The 18,173-nt window shown below is 34.6% G+C and overlaps 1 protein-coding gene across 2 annotated transcripts in view; it reads left to right on the top strand.

Moving 5' to 3' along the window:
- The window catches only part of LOC143229446 (cGMP-dependent protein kinase, isozyme 2 forms cD4/T1/T3A/T3B-like), a 78,336-nt gene that overhangs the window by 27,071 nt on the left and 33,092 nt on the right, over window positions 1-18,173 (top strand). The window contains exon 1 of one of the 2 annotated variants that reach the window (XM_076461783.1): window positions 11,987-14,608. The exons of the other annotated variant lie outside the window; for it this stretch is intronic. Within the exon in view, the coding sequence (XP_076317898.1) occupies window positions 14,217-14,608 (392 nt within the window). The 5' untranslated portion in view covers window positions 11,987-14,216. Of the gene's footprint in view, window positions 1-11,986; window positions 14,609-18,173 lie in introns of those variants that run through there. 2 annotated transcript variants of the gene reach the window in all.

The following is an 18,173-nucleotide window of genomic DNA, read 5'->3' as shown; positions in this document are numbered from 1 at the left end:
AGCATAGAAGTTAATGTTCAGAGATAAAACACAAGGCAGGGAAGAAAAAGCTATGATGATAGATAACTTTGTGCTAAACAAATAAACCTACACACTATCTGTTTTACCCATCCCGGGTATCGAAACCTGGTTTTCAGCGTTGTAAGTTCGTAGACATATCTCTGTCCCATTGAAGGGCTGGTAGATAGTACTAGTTCTGACAATACAACAAGGATTAAGGTAAACACTTTCCTGGGGCTGGTAGACAGTACTACAGGGTGTTCAGAAAGTCACTGTGCAGTTTTGTCTATTAATAAATATATAAGTGACTTTCCGAACACCCTGTAGTTCTGACAATATAACAAGGATTAAGGTTGACACTTTCCTGGGGTTGGTAGACAGTACTAGTTCTGACAATACAATAAGGATTAAGGTTGACACTTTCCTGGACCTACAGCCACAGTGTTGAGAGCAAAGACCGCATTCTTGATCATTCTTGAAACCGTGAACATGAGGTCATCTCGCACACTTTCTAATGTAGACCCGTGTTGTGAAGAAGCATAGGGCAGAAGAGAATGGTCATGATGGCAGGAGCAGACTAAACATTCCTAGATTTATTGGGATGGTCTCTATGGGGATTCACAATCTGCTTGTTGGAGTCGCCAGTATTGAAGGAGAATGACAGGAGCGTACCTTAGACATTAAAACGACATTAAACAGAGTAGCTAATACTTTGCTTCCCTCTATTAGATCTTGGAGTTAACCTGGAGATTTCTAGGCCGTCAAGACATACGGATTACTTCGTGAAATTATACCAGGCAGCGAAAGTTTACGTGGAAGGAATGACGACAGACAACCATGCGCATTACGCCCTTACGACGATGCATATTTATATTATCTTATTATTCTGCCAGAGGACGCCACTTTCGTAAAGATGCACATAATTCTCGACTTTCGAGCTGAACATCACATCCTACAGTTTTGAACATTATGGGAAGTAATGACAAAGCTTTATATGACACGTCACACCATTATAATGACAACAATGGTATGCGCTACTATGCATTAAATCACACCACTATGATTTTAGTCAGAGGATGTCAATTTTCTCAGGGTAGGTACTTCTTTTGAAGGTTTGGCCAAAAAATAAAAAAGTGATTCTCCTAAATGTGAAGAAACTGCTAACTACATATTGATATAAAAGCTGATAAGTAGCAGATGCGTATCCACACTATTGTTTACTTATGGTGATGATGTGAAATAGGTAAATCTTTCAGTGTTTTAATATGATAGAAATAACGGGTAAAACAAGAGCAGCTAAGACAGTGAGTTTGTCATTAGACTGACCATTGAAGAAAAAATGGGGCCGTTATTTTCAAAGTCATCGTAGATTTTTCTAGAGCAAGATATTTGTATTGCGTCTTGCAATATCTTCTTGCATCATACAGTTTGAATAGTTACTGGACTGACAGTCGATGATTGAAGAAAGGTGGCATTCTTTGCCTTTTGAGCTGTCAGTTGTTTCACAATAGGATGTACATGCAGTACATTGTATGATAGACAACTGTTTTACAGTTAAGATGGTTGATTAAAGCTCAACAACTCGAAGGGCATTTTGACCCCTACTTTCTGAGCTGTTGAAAAATATTTGTTTGTAAGGAATTATCCAAATGTCTTGTAATAATCGCTCAATATACATATAAAACGAACTGGAATAGAATGTTTGTAGAACAAACTACACGTAACTCCTTAATATCCAGTTTGAGACAAACAGCGAAGATTATTTGAGAATATCCTAGAGATGAAATCTATGGTTGGCTTGATTGTAGGTCTGACAAACCAACATGCCGAAAGGATTGTCTAGTCCTTGTTAACTAAGTTCTCAAACTAAATTTTGTGGTGTATATTCGTAGATGTGACCTGTCTTAATTTTTGTCTGTGTTTATCTTGTGTAGAAAGTACATGACGTTTAGATGGCAGTAGTACTAAAGAAGCAGAGAGATTCAGACTGACTGATATGTTGTGATGACCAAAAGTAAGTTCGTTGCTATCCCATATGCATCCACGACATTGGATTGTGTACGTATGAATATATTTGCAGTTGACGACACAAAAATGTGATCTGATACCAGAATAACCCATTTCTGCTTTTTTTTTGTCTGTCCTTACTTTCTCTTTTACGATATTGTTCGAGAAGTCTTACTGTATTGGTGACATGTGGTTCATAACAAGATGAGCGAATGCGACTGATGAGGACGTCGTCCAACAGGAAATAGGCTGCGTGTTGAATGATTACACAGTGTACTGTAAGTATACATTGATGGATATCTGAAACAAAAATAGAAGCATGTATGGAGATGCGACGTGTTTTGTTTATCTAGATTGTGTGTGTTCTGTATATGAATGTACAAGAACACAGATTATTCAGGCAAACAGTATTTATTTTAGCGTGAATATGTAGGTGTTTAAATTATTCCTGAACAAAGTCGACTTAATTCACGAACTTTGTATTTACTATACTGAATTGTACTGTTATAACAATGTTTTTGTTGGTTACATCAGTATAACTATATATTTATTCATACACGATTTTAGTTGGTTTTTTTCTCTTTCACATTGTGCTTTTATATTAAGAGTAAAAAATACAGTGAAAGGTAAAACATTTATTATTGGTTATCGCTGACTAATTTCGGTAACATTGTTACCGGCTAGTGTATGACAATAATTACAATTTACTTGCTTAACGTAGTCGCACCCTATTTATATCTGTGTGCGTGAGTGTGTTTGGGGGGATGGCGCCTAAACCATCAATATTTATGATGTATTTCTGCTGGCTTGATGTATGAAGTGTGTTTATGTTCACACGTGGACATAGTTTCACCAGATAATTTCATGTTATTGATATAAAGGCTGATGTAATCAGAGAGGAATTTAGACCTTTTGTGTCTGTTGGTTCTGTGTCTTTGACAAATGACTGCCATTCCCATACCCATAGCTCATCAGCACGGAGTATGAGATGTCATGCAGTTGACAAAGGTTCTCAGATTACGTTGCAGTAATTGCCAATTATTATATGCATTTAATAGTAAATTCTAGTTTTAAATTAAAAAGATAGAAAAGCTAGTTTTTTTCATTATCACTAACAAACCAGTTTTACTTGTCTAAAATGTCTACTTTTATAGTTACATAGAAAACAAGTGATTAGTATAACCTTTTATCCATTGAGAAGCTGAAATATTTTGTTTTAGAGGCGGCGCCAGCTTCTGATTCGTGAGGGGTGGTGGTGAGGTGGGTGTGCTGAAGTGGACTAGACAAAAAAAAGGGGTGTCACATGATGGGCGATCATTCCAATATTTATCATTATAAATAAATAATTTATGTATATGTTTTTACAGTAATTATTTGTTATGATGTAAGGAATATTTATGATTATAATTTTATTATTTTTCGTATAGTATTTTAAAACTAGAGTTCCCACCAGGCCATGTCTAAACCTGTCGTCTTCGCTGAGCGCCAGGTATCGGAAGTGACGCGCGGGTTTCAGGCGATCTTCACTTCCAATTATACATAATAAACGACTGCCTTGTAAATTTGTGTCTAGCTGTCAGTCTTTCACCCTGCCATAATCAGTCGTGTAGATTGACTGAGACGTCAGATCCAACATTCGTCCCTACCGCAGCTTCTGGTGGTTTATTTATTCTTTACTTTTAACCAAATAAAATTAAATTGTGAAAAAAATGTACAGAACTCTCATTCCACTACCAGGAGTTTGCACTGCATTCACAGTTTCTAGCATCTATAGTTCGTTATGTTATTCACTTTGCAAGCATGGTATTTATTTAAAGAAATAATCTTGTATTTCTTCAGTATTCGACGTATTTTGCATGTCTATTTCTCTTAGTTAAGTTAATGATTAACAGAGGCTTTCACACCTACATTTCGTAGAAGGTGGGACAGTTTGAGTTGATAGAAGAAAGTGTCAAATAGCAGTTTGTAGTGCAATAAATAGAAATATAAAAACAAAAATTTTGTAATAGAAAACAGGCTGAAAGAGAACTATTCTTATATTGTAGTTGAATAAAAAAAAAAGAATGCCTCACTAGAGATAGATACAGTGCATTACCCCTTTAACTTAGCTTTTAGAGCGCATGCGTAGCGTTTCAGAGACGCGGGGAGGAGAACCACGTGCACAAGGACAGTCAAGACCCACAGTATAAATTATTATTAAGAATTAAATTATATCTAATAAATTAGTATTTCACATTTTATTTTAGTAACTTACATCGGCAGCTTAAACCAAAGAATCATGTATGTATTTGAACAAAAGTCTTCTCTCTATTAAAAAAAAAAAATGCACGAACGTTTCCACTTAAACTTCAGACATTCCAGAAAGATGTCATTGCACTTTTCAGAGACGAAATTTACAAAGTATCGGTAATTGTAACATTTCTTGTAATCCACACCGCGTGTTTTATTTATACTTATACATTATTTTTCTCTCTGCTTAATCCAGTTAAATTTGTGCAAGTTCACTACGTTACTCAAACTATGCACATGTTCGTTTTTGTAAATTAATTTTGTTATATATTTTGGCTTAAATTTACCAAAGCGTTAGCCTGACAGCCCGCAAAATATCAGCCTTATTTATTCGCTGCTTCTGCAGCATTATTTTATATAACAAGTTTTTCTAAAGTTTTCTATTTAGTAGTCGAAAATTCTGTATATTATGTACCATTTTAAAAAGAAAAACCAGTGACTAATTGATTTTCGGTTTCCACCAGACGAGGTGCTTTACTCGTATCAGTGATTTCATTTATCTTTATTCTGCAGCTTCCGACACGGTTAATTCAGTCCACATCCATTATACTTCGTAGGTTTTTAACTATTCATTTATCACTAACGATATCGTTTTTGCATAGTAAACATATAGCTGCTTATTTAAGCAATGTTCTCTCTATTTAAGATTAGCTTTCCAGGCATTTAGTTTAGGAAAGGCCTGGCATGGCCAAGCGCGTAAGGCATGCGACTCGTAATCCGAGGGTCGCGGGTTCGCGCCCGCGTCGCGCTAAATATGCTCGCCCTCCCAGCCGTGGGGGTGTATAATGTGACGTTCAATCCAACTATTCGTTGGTAAAAGAGTAGCCCAAGAGTTGGCGGTGGGTGGTGATGACTAGCTGCCTTCCCTCTAGTCTTACACTGCTAAATTAGGGACGGCTAGCACAGATAGCCCTCGAGTAGCTTTGTGCGAAATTCCAAAAAAACAAACAAAAATAGTTTAGAAAAAAAAAAAATTTCCACAATTATTCACTGTTTTGAAATAGCCATTTTATATATATACAGCCAGGGGCGTAGATCCTGGGGGGAGGATGGGGGATATACATCTCTCCTTCATTTTAGGTGGGAGGTATGGTGCATACAATCATCCCCCCCTACAGTTTGGTCTGTTGAATTTTTTTATTGCATCACAGACCTACAGATTGTGTGTTTGTTCTTGTGATTCTCGTGTTCTTACCAATCGAATTACATAATTAGATGACTAGATGTAGGGCTAGCACAGATAGCCCTCGAGTTTTCGAAAGTAGTCGAAATGTACATCTAGATGTAGGGTTTTCATATCGAAATGTACATCTTTCATATCGGCGTGCTTCTAAGCTTTTCGATCTAAGCGATAGTTCGTAAGTGTCAGTCAGTAGGCCTAAGTATACATGCAAGTATCGTGGCAACAAGATTTCTCTGTGGCTGCATGTTTACAGCTTTCAGGTTCACGTAATCAGAGATTACCAATCTGCAAATTGAACAGTCCACATGAGTGGTTGTAAAAATCATCATCCCCATCGGGTGTAAAAAATCTACGCCCCTGCATACAGCATGCATTCAAATATTAATAATACGGTCTCGTAAATTACATTGTTACCAGGTAAGTTCTTTTATCAATTGATCAATGGTAAAACTAGTCGGGTTAAGGCGTTTGACTCCTAATCTGAGGGTTACGGGTTCGAATCCCTGTTGGGGCGTTATAATGTGACGGTCAATTCCACTATTCGTTGTTAAAAGAGTAGCCGAAGAGCTGACGGTTGGTGATAATGACTAGTTACCTTCTTCTAGTCTTACACTGTTAAATTAGGTACGGCTAACGCAGATCGCCCTCGTATAGCTTTGCGTGAAATTCAAAAAACAAGCAAACAAAACTGATTATTTTGGGTTATTTTGCAAGTATTATCAGTTATATATAGACAGCGCACTAGTTTCACATTTTGGAATTCGCATTTTTCTTTGGTGGCGATTTCAGGTTTATTTTTCGTTTATTGTTTTCTGTTAGTAGTGTGGATGTTGTCGACAGAAGTTCAGATCTCTTCAGATTTTAGCTAATGTAACAAAGTTGTGAAATATATTTAATTGTCTTCTAGAGGTATAAAATAGCATACGTATAATTCTCTTTGTTTGTGATTTTGCATATTAAAATGAATTGCTGGCTGAATGAAACTTCAGACATTTTCATATTATATAAATATCACAAAAAAGGTTTTTTTTAAATAAATATACCAAGTTTAGACATACTAGATAGTTATAATAAAACAGAACAGTGTAGTTTGGATGCATAAATTTCAGTGTTTATATATTTTTGAAAATACGTTTTGGAAGTTTGCAAGCACTTCAAACAACACCTAATTTTACTTTTAAATGTTCATGTAACTGATTTCTATGGGTAAAAATAATTAAAAAAGTGATGGGTTTTAAGTGTAAACTTTTGAAACACACACGCACGCGTGTTTTACACAAATAAACTTGTGGTTTTTGAATCGTCATTTATGTATTATTTAAGTTCCACTGCAGCTAATAGTTATAAATTATGTCAGTAGATGGCGGGGAGACTTTTATTTAAAACGGTGAAATTTGTTCACGTTGTTTTAAAGTGTTGAGTTACTTTTGTAATAAATAGTAATTAATTTTTCCAGCGCAAAGATTTATATTAGATTGATTTATTTATTATTTAAATTAAGAAGAAATCAACCAAACTAATACTGATATTGTGCAGAAAAGACTTCGATATGCATTATCGTCGAAATTTGGGGAAAATTAAGAATATTCAACGTTCTAACAACTTTTTGTTTGAATTTATGGCAAAGCTTATGGAACTCACTCTCTCCCGGGTTTGGGTATCATAAGTAACCTGGAGGGTCAGGTGCTTTTTGACCTCTTCCTCCTTCCTTTACTTGTGTGGTCATGCAGTGTTTGATGGAGTTAGTTACTTCTTTTTGGGTCAGAGTGCGCTGAATTACTCCTATCCTTTTCAGGGCGATGTCCATGTATAGATATACATGTATAGATATTGTTTTGCCCTATCAGAAAGATGTCTAATTTGATGGTGGCCCTATTTTAAATATACATATTTATTACTTTTTATTTATATTTTTATTATTTTTTTTCATTTATTTATTTTTATGTTTAAAATATATGTTGATCGGGGAGAGGTGTTTAGGACTAGCTTCATCGTGTATGAGGTACCTGTCTAATTCGCATAATAATTCATTTTTCATCCAATTTTTGTCAAAATACGTTATTGTATTATGTAGGAGTCTATCTGGTATGGTTGGTATGTTTGAATATTTATGTATAAATTGAGATGATGTTGTTCTGGGAACTCTTTATGCGTTTGTGAAGAGTATGTTTTGGATTGTCGGTAGTTTGGTTTTAATTGTTTTGTCACTTACAGTTATCTATGCTGGAGCCACATAGTCGATTGCTGGTCTAATGTATGTTTTGTAAATTTTTAGTATGTTGTCTGTAGATGCTCCACTATTCTTGCCAAATAGACTCCTAATGTAGTTAGTTTTTCGCCAGGCTTTACTTTTAATTTCGTTTACATGGTTAATCCATATTAATTTTGAGTCATAGGTTAGACCAAAAATTTTTTCCGATGTGGCAGTTGAAGTAGTGTTCTATTCATATATACTTCAGGCTGTAGTTTTTGTATTTTGTCAGTTTTGTAAATACGACGAGTTGTGTTTTTACTGTATTTATTTTTATTCTGTATTTTTACAGTATTCGCTTATTCTATTTAGTTGCGGTTTTCTGTTTTTGGCTGCTATTATTGGTGTTTACGGAACTGTCAATTACCGTTCCTTATTTTGAACTATTAACGAGAGGTCAGTCAACGGCATCTTGCCACTTGTCATTATGAAAGGGATTGACTGTCACTCTTATAATGCACTAACGACTAAAAGTGTGAGTAATATTTTATTGCCTCTTTAGAAATACAGAGCTTTACCCTAGGGCTAACCTGAGCCTTGCAATTCTTAGTATTCATAATGTACGAAGAAAACGTACGTGAAGGCCAAAGTCTCAAGTAATAAATTTACATGGCCAGTTCTTTGGTTTGAAGTACTCCATGAACATCCACAAAATATAAAGTTGTCATATTCTTCGGCTAAACTATTTATTGAATAAAATTTAACGTGCAGAAGACATAAGGCTTTTGTAGGTGTCAGCCAAAGCATTTTTATTTAAAATATCAAACTGGAAATATAGTGTATTAGAAAGATTAACGAAACACATCGAATTTTATGGTGAGCTTTAACAGAAACGAGTTTTTTTTTTACCAAGTTTTTATATATGTCTATCTACCACACATATAAAGTATATTTAGGTCATGTATTACTGTTATTCTAATAATGGCACCATAAAATATCTCAATATTTAATTGGAACTTGATCATGACTGCAAGAGTTTGTCTTTAATCAGTAGACTTATTTCATTCTCAGTGATATATAAAAATATAATAGATTAACATTGTCAAAGATAGACTCAAAATGGATGCAATAATATTTTATTCGCGTATCTATAACAATGAAACAACGACATAAAGGAAATCCTAATTAATTTGTATAAAGGTGACGTGTTCTTTACGTGAAACACACACATACGAATATTTTGTTGTTTTTTTCTCCATAAAAGATATTCGTACCGAAATTAAAATAACAAAAAATAGATATAAAAAAGATAAAAGGAAATAACTTTGATTATTTAGCAAATAAATAATTTCCCCTAAATCTGACATTACAGAGCGTTCAGGGGATCTTTTCCCCTGTCCTCTCACACTTTTGTGGGTTCACCCGACTCAAACCTTCGCCGAACCTATTTTTGTACGGTTACTTAGTTTCTGCCAGCTTCTTCACTGTATGTTTGGACGCAGACAACGCACGTTCTTGTACCACACGTTAACAACGTTTTTCGTTCGTGTGTTTTACGTTGTTACCTTTTCAGAGTTTCTCTACAGAAAATACAACTTGCATTGTTTGTTTTTTCAGATCTCAAGGAATAATAAAAGCTCTTGTGTGAAAAAGTATCAAACACAACATAACATATATATTTAACTGTTTTCAGAGTATAGCCTTCTCAAATCTAGCATTCCATGTATGTAGAAATTTCAGTAAATTTAGATTTGTTGGCTACCTCTAACTTTATTTTTTTTTCGAGAAAAACCTTTATATATCTTAAATACTAATCTAATTAACACGAATGTTCACAGTAAAAAACAGGCATTTTTTTACGGTAACAAACATTTCAACTTATTTTATTTTTAAAGCAATGTAGTTAGGTATGTTTAATATAATGTTGTAGGGAGCATTTTCATTTTGTTTGTGGGGTGAGGATGACTGTGATCTTAGCTACTATTAACATTCATTTCTCAGATTATCTACCTCCACCCAAATCATTGACAAAGAATCAAAAGAATTATAACAGTAATGATTACACAGATTATTAAATTACTCCGAAAAATTGCAATAAAAGTAAAGTTATCCGGTGTTCATCTTTTCAATCAGTTATTGAATTGTAGTGATTAAGAATATTATACTAAATCTTTCCTGAATCATTGAAAATGTAATATAGGCTTTAAGTCTTCCTGTGATATGAAAGATCTAATATGGGTTTTAAGTCTCACATTACTGAAAACGTTCTTCTGAAATTGCTGTTGTCACAGGAATGATGAGAAATACTTGTAACAAACGTTGTAGATCTGTACACAGTTTAGAACGAGGGATTTCATTCATTAACCGCACACTACATGGACATTATTAATGTTTTTGTTCTTTACTGGTTTTTTCTGTTAAGTTACCTTTTGGCTTGATATTAGTGTTTTTATATCTATTTTGTACATGGTTTGGATAATTTCAGGCATTGTTAACTCCTGCTCAATTCCAGCTGCTAATGTTATCCTATCGATGTCCACAATGGTGGCAAAATCCTTTTGAACAGACCATCTTGCGATTTCTTTAGAAATTACATTCTAAACTTCAAAGTCATCTTTAGCCTTTTCATTTCACTGTATTCAGGTCCATCAATTTCTCTTCTAGGGACCTTCTATTGGTAACACTAGAACACCAGTTAAATTACAAGAATTGGTTCGAACATCCACGTAAAACCCATAATAAAAAGAATCTGTTCTCTGCCTTCTGAGATAATGGTCAGCTAGTTCAACAGCTTCTTTTACTTCTTGAGTTTGTATCTTTGCCTTGCAATGTGCACGATGATTTCAAGAAGGCGGCTTGAGACCACAGAAAGTGCGTAACTTTCCAAAGTGTATCACAAAATTCTTAGCTTTAATTGATTTCTAGTATTGCATATAGTGTACTAGAATTGGCTAATTCTGCCCCAATTGTGTCAGATTCAACATACACCTTTTCGGACAGAGTGACCCGAAAGTATTTGTCTTAAGATATATTAGTGATGTACAGAGTTTCAAAGAGATTAGGTATTTTTAAATATTTCATTGGTTGGAGAAACTATTATTAAATCGAAAGCACCTCAGACATGACCAACAGTTTCGAGCATCATCATGAAGTCATAGATTAATTAAAACAATTTGCGTGACAGCCCACGTGCATTTCTGTTTGCTGCTGAGATTTGAACGCACATGTATGACGTGCTTGGCTTTTACACCGATTAAGTAGTATTATGCATTGTGTAATTCCGCCCTTTAAACCATTTGCCAGTTTCTAAGAGTAAGTTTTTTTCACTTGGATTTAACCAACTAGTTCCTCTTTAATTTCATACTATTCACCTACACATCTCGTGAAAATAGACATTTGTTCTTTGAACTTAACGCCAGTACCTTTAGTTCATAAAGAATAAACATCCATATATAAAACAGTAAACCAGGAACTGATTTAATATCTGAAAGAAGTTCATACATGAAGTGATCAGTGTTCATTTTCATACGCTTAGATGGGTTCAAAACAATAACTGGATGAAGATATTTACTCTCTGATAACCATACCTGCAATTGATAATCATTTTTAAAATGTAACTTTAAGTGATTGCATCAGATTTCCTTTACTATTATCAAGCCTATCTTTGATGTATCATTGATGGTCGCTGATATTCATTGTATTACAAACTGTTGTTTCTACTTGAGCCTCGTCTAACATTGAAACAAAGTTTAGCTCCATACAGACTTCAGAATGAGAACACAGAGATTCGTACACTGTGGGTCGTTTATACACCTTCCTCCAGATACAGAAACCTGCTTTTGGAAATGCAACATTTGTTTTTTCGCTGAATGCCATTAGTTTTTGTTGTTATTGCTTTCAACAGTAAAAGCAAAATAACGTTTGTCTGCTCTCAAGTTGTGTAAACTGTTTAAACCAACTTTTCTGAACTAATCTTTCTTGTCGTGACTTTTCTTCACCTTGATTTATTTTAGTAGCTACTAATAACTCACTAGAAGTGGGTTAATTAGGCGTTTCATAATCGGGCTTACAACTTCTACCTGTACACTCTGTCAAGTCACCCAGGATATCCCCACCCTCTTGCTCGTCTTTATCAACTGTGTTCATTGGATAGCTATATCCATCATTCCGACCATAAGGTCGGCTATTCTAAACGTGCATCCCAAAGCTCAATAAAGCTTGGATCGTCATAGCTCTTTATTGGGTACGAACACAAAGTTACTGTTTATATGACTAAGTTATGCGCATGCGTAATTTATCATTTAAAAAAGAACTAGACAAAATATAATTGTATCATAAAAAAGCAATATACAAAAAACTGAGGATAATACTTAAAGATAAGGAAGTAATCAGCCCCCGTAATTAGTACCCCTATATAGTATGCACATTCAAGTCACGTGATCTTGGCTCAGCTGCGGAAAAGGAGGAAAACGCCCAGAAGTAAAAATAGATCGACGAGCTACACAAATGAAGAATGAATGGTGTACTTGCTTGTTCAGTCCGGATGGTGGAGATACTAAGTGAGTGAGGAGTTCTAATTTTGTAGATATCGATGAAAAGAATTTATGTATTGCGACAAAATTTTCCAGTAAAACAAATACGAAGAAGGCTTAACTCGTTTGTTCTCGTGTTATTAGTGAGTGAGACGGTGAAAGTATGGGGAATTGATGCGTCTCTAAATGCTCGAGCGCCCGCCATGAGAGCACTTATCGTTAATTTAGTACTTCCACATTGCGTTCGACTGTCAAGGTTTAAAAACTTGATTCTGTGTTGAACTAAATGGTATGGAAGCTTAGCCCTAAACACTTGTTGTTGTTGGCCCTCCTTTGTTTTAATTATAGCGTATCGACAATATGAAGAGTATTCACAGCTTGTATTCTTATAAATCTCTGTTCAGACCATTGAAATTTTTACATGTGTGTCTAATTTTTCTCCATCAACCTTTGATCTTTTAAGTAAGGAGAATCAGGTTTTTAAGTTAACAAAGTGTTTCCCTGTGGCGGGTTATTAAATCAGCAAAAATATCCATGTTAACCTATTGACACAACAAGAAAGGCAGCTTGTGATCGCAGACCAAGATAAGCCAGTTAGGAAGCCATTATGTACTTCAACATTATAGTCCAGATGTTTTTATATATGCTTCGAATGATCGATTCTGGGAATTAGATTTTCCGCAGTCGGATGTACATACGGTACCCAAGAACCATACAAGGAAGTAAACTCCTTCAACGAAGGTCTGCCATCAATGATACAGTGAAATCAGAATGCGATCGCAATTGAAGCAGTCTTGGCGGTATACGTGTTCTGTAAAGTTGACAGTCGAACACCACTGAGTTGAAGCTTTAAAGTTTCGCGGCTACATTTAGTAATTTTAATTAGTTCTCTTGGGGTACGAACCCGTAATCGATGAAGAAAGTTATTTTAGACCATACGTGCGGCTTCAGTCAGTGTTATATAAGCAGTAGCGTCAATTTTTCAGCTAGGGTGCTATTAATATTCAGCGTATGTATATAAAAAAAAATGTAAGACTTTCGACCAGTTACGTAGGTTTTCTTCTGTAAAACAATGTTAAATATTTTATGTAATAACCAGATAGTATGTCTTTTTATATATGTGGAAACTGCAGATTAGAGCTTTAATGTGGGTGATTAGTTATTTCTTCATGGGACGTTATACCTAAAGAACATAAACAAGTGTACAGTTTATCTTGACAGTTGTCACCACATAGGCCACATCAAACTAAACGAACCATAGTCCATAGTAGAAGGCATAGTTCAAGACTTTTAAGCTGTTGATATTAAAGGATGACTTTAAAAATACACGCACTTATACTAGTGTGAATGCTGTTTGTTTTGGTCATTTCGCGGTTTGAACACCGGTTCTTGTCTTTGCACTCAGTTTTCCGGTATTTTCTTCAAACGTCTTGCTTGACCTTTACTTTCTGTGTACAAGGGATTATTGATCGTCTCGTGAAATAATACCAGAGAATATTTTGAAGAAAGAAGAGTGAAGCTTATTCTTTAGTATTATCTTTTTACCACGATCATTATTATAATCAGTGTACTTACTTTGATCCTATGCGCTAACAAAACTGAATTGGAGCTCAGAAGTTTCGTCTATTCTCAGTTATTGTGGTCCGCAACTATTTACATCGTAATCGATTATTGTTAAGGTGATGGTGCTCTTAACTGTTGTGTACATAAAAGAAAAATAAGTGTTTAGAAGTTGATTGTGCATCAGTTTGAAACTTGAACTGGCCATCATGGTTTAGAAGTTGTTTGTGCATTAGTTTGAAACTTGAACTGGCCGTTATGGTTTAGAAGTTGTTTGTGCATCATTTGAAATTTGAACTGGCCGTCATGGTTTAGAAGTTGTTTGTGCATCAGTTTGAAACTTGAACTGGTCGTCATGGTTTAGAAGTTATGGAAATATAAATACGAGATTGGTATTAAAGCGGATAAAGTTCTTTAATGTTTTATTAACTGGCACATAAAGGTAATAACTATAATGACTACAGTCAGTGAACTTCGTCTGGCGCTTCAGGAAGTCTGTGAAGAGCTACAACAAAGGGACACTTTGATTGATGAACTAGAAGCAGAGCTACGCAGAAAAGAAGCCATCATTCAGGACTTGAAACAGGAATTGGAGAAATTTCGTGTTATGATGAAACCTTTAACTCAACAACTTAGTGAATGCATCAGACATGCCTGTGAGGCTGGACCCTCAAATAAAAATGTGCATAATGGAGAAGAAAATAACATTGACGGGCTGAATGGAAGAATCGTGACAGCTGAGAAGCAAATACCAGACGGTACTCGAAGTAAACGTCTAGCGATTTCGGCAGAACCAACCAATGCAAGCTATAATGTTCCCTTGAAGAAAACTCCTAAAAATGCATTGTAAGTATAATGGAAAATATTATAGTAATTGTCCAAATTTCTAGTGTTCAACAATGAAGGGAAATCGGTAATTTATTATAAATAGAAGCAAGAAAGACAAGTAGCTTTCCACTTAAATCTTACAAATACGTTATATTCGTATAGAAAACATAATAATAGACTTTTTGTAGTTTTTACAATAGAAATAGCTCAACACTTAAAATGTGAATAAGCATAATCTCTGTAGGTTATAGTAATTGTTTAATCCTTATTGTTTTAAAAAGAACGTAGGCTTTCTAGATTTTAATTATTTCATGTGTATACCTCTGACCTTGTTACTTTATATGACTTACTAGCAGCTTCAGGAAAAGTTTGATAAATATACTAGCATGACGATATCTCCTGTAAAAGTAAAAAAAAAAAAAACCGACAAAAAGCAGTGTCGTATTTTTCACTTATACCAGTCAGTATTTTTATAACCGTCGTTTCTTATATGATCATGCTTGTATTTCCTCGTGGTGACTAATCACACAAGGGAAATGCGTGTGTATATATATGTGTTTGTGTGTGTGCTTTTTGTATAGCAAAGCCACAAAGGGCTATCTGCTCAGCCCACCGAGGGGAATTGAACCCCTGATTTTAGCGTTGTAGATCCGGAGACATACCGCTGTACTAGCGGGGGGTATATATATATATATAACACTTACTTTTGTTGTTGTTTTTACTTCTGCTCATTTGAGTTTAAGTTAATTGAAGTTTGCTTCATTTTGTCATTTTGAGCATTTTGCTTTTTCTTGTAGCTGTAATTTTCTTGTTAGTTTTCAATAAATCGTCCAATTCACAAACTACCCGTAATTCACATGTAACATGGCAGAATTCCACCAAGACGGGGACTTGTCAAACAAGAGTTTTGCAATGTACGCGGTCGTCTTTGATAGGTCCGTCTTCTTGGTTACACATCCCATTCGTGTTATGCTGTTCCGTTTCTTATCAAGAACTTTAAACAACTTAAATATATATGGAATACATATAAAACATAACAATGTTATTACGATAAAACAAAACAGAGTACCACTGATTATTGCTGTTCAAACTATTTTTCAAATTTGAAAAGAAGTTACGCTCGCTTTGAAAAAATCGTGAAAAATATATGTATATAAAATACGCAAGATGTATAGTTTTTATAATATGAACGTAGTGCAGCCGTACTGATAATTGAAACAATCCAAATGGAACTTTGTTTAAATTAAAAGAAATTGTTTCGAAAAGAATGAAATCAATACTTTTTATTTATAAAAGATCCACGGTAGGTCAGAGGAAAGTTTACTGATTTTCACGCTAAAATCAGTGGTTCGATTTCCCGCGATGGAAGGAGCTCAGATAGCCAGTTTTATAGTTGTGCTAATAAAAGAACTTTTATAGAAAAGGTTATTTTCCGTATAACCAGCAATTAAAAGTACAAATTGCATATTATTAATAAGTGAATTTTCAACATTTTATTTTAGTTTTTCTTAAAAAGTCCTAGTGTGACATCAGTGAGCTTTTTATTACAAGATAAAACAGTTTAAAATTTCCAAGATGCGTTAACCATTTGTGGTAACGACACAAGGGTGATACGTCTTTCTCATCACTTAGTCTCTTGTGTCACTAATGATGGCGTTCTGTGATTATCCGTATAATTGTCTATGTCTTTCTCCCTTTTTACATGTTTTCCAAAGTCTATCAATCCGCTAACGACGATGACTTTCAAGAGCTTGTTTGAGCAACTCCAAAACTACAGAAGTCAATATACCTGAAATTCTTTCCGTTTTCATTTGCATGCATCTCTCGGAAGAACTGGCGTAATGACTTTGAAACAAGGCTGGATTCACTATCATGATAAAATCACATGTTATTGGCTTTTTATACAGATGTTTAACCCACAATTATACTTCTAAATTACAATAACCATGAAACTTGTATAAAGTTCAAAGAAAACTCTCGGGTAATACTTTCACGTTTTCTTTATCTTTGTGTAATATCCCTTGATGGACTTCTTGTATTCGTGACAAAACTTCTCGACGGGTATGTGTAAGCGGTTAATAACTTTATTTTAAAAAGATTGTGTTTGTAAACCTGCTTTATAGTGTGACTGTTAAGTAAAGATATGTTTGGTTAAGTCAGCTGCAGTTCTTTTAATTGACCGAAGTAAGGTTTTCTTGCAGTGCAAAGTTCTGAACGTAAATAAATTTATATGCCACGTAACATTAAATACGTGTGCATAAACAACGTGAATTTTTTAATATAATGCCCTACTTACTATTATGTATAACATTTTAAAGTACTTTTTTCATTTATATATACTGCCTGTAAAATATGAGTTTTATGTACAAATTAGTACTACAGTTGGTTCGAACCTTCGTTTGGCAATGCGTTCTGAACCTTCGAAGATCAAAACCTACCATTCGTTACAGCGTTAATTTCTATTATCTTGTAAATAACTGGCCTTGGACGAAAAACAATTATTTATTTTATCTCCGTTGAAATTAAACAGTTGTTACCTTTGTGGTACTCACGAATCAGTTGTTTTAATTTACACTTAGACAAAATTTTAACGAAACAGTTCGTAGATATTATTGATTCTGTCTGTAACTTCGTGAAACGTGAGCTGGTTGATCCATTTCTTGACTAACAAATCACGTCATCTTTATAAATTTGATGAATATTCATAATGTGCTAAAAACATGTAGGTCCAAGAGGTCTTGATAAAACTGAAATAGAAACTTTATAACCAGAGCGTTTTCAAAAGGTGGACCTTTATTCTTCAGGGACAATTTGTAGATTCTCAGATTTCCTCTGAAGAAGAATGGTCCACCTTTCGAAAGCGCTCGGGTTATAAGGGTTTCTATTTCAATTATTTGATGAGAATGCTCACTAAAGTTGACATATATTGATAAAACAAAATACGCGGTTTAGCTGACTAATGAATAAATGATTTATTAATAAAGTATATAGTAGTAATTTTTCTCCCTACAACAGTGTTAATATTTTCCTTTGTAGTGACCATGTTGAATCTAGATTAAGGGTTTCTTGTCATAATCCCCATGCAATCGGTATAGCCGTATCAAGCATCATTAGTTATGCTAACTGCAAATTGCTTAAGCTAATTTCATTTGGCGGTAAACGCTCTTCATTTATGATAATTTCATTAAATGTATGCTGAAAAGTTGGCAATGAGTAATCAATAATCGTTGTGCAGTCGTATGATTCTTTTGAAAACATGAACTAGAAACTGCTACTCTAATCTGCCACGCAAAACTCCTCTAGATAAGCCATCTTTAACATGAATGGCAGAAAACAACAAATAGTCCAGTTTTACTCTTAGATAAAGCTGTAGTAAAAATGTTAGGCCGATAGCTCATGTGGCTTTTTGCGTAGACGCGCGTAAAAATTTACATGAATTGGAGCTGTTATTATTGTGTAACTTTGTAGAAGTGACTCGTATTTACACCAAGTGAGACTCCTAATTGAAGGTTAAAAAGATCTATCGCTGTACCAAATTTTAAGTCCATAAAATTTAAGTATGTTTTTCTATTAAGTAAAGTTT

The sequence above is a fragment of the Tachypleus tridentatus genome, chromosome 10 (genome assembly GCF_004210375.1).
Source record: "Tachypleus tridentatus isolate NWPU-2018 chromosome 10, ASM421037v1, whole genome shotgun sequence".
Classification (NCBI taxonomy): domain Eukaryota; kingdom Metazoa; phylum Arthropoda; class Merostomata; order Xiphosura; family Limulidae; genus Tachypleus; species Tachypleus tridentatus.
The sequence above is the reverse complement of the archived record's forward strand: the minus strand, read 5'-3'. Positions and strand labels throughout refer to the sequence as shown.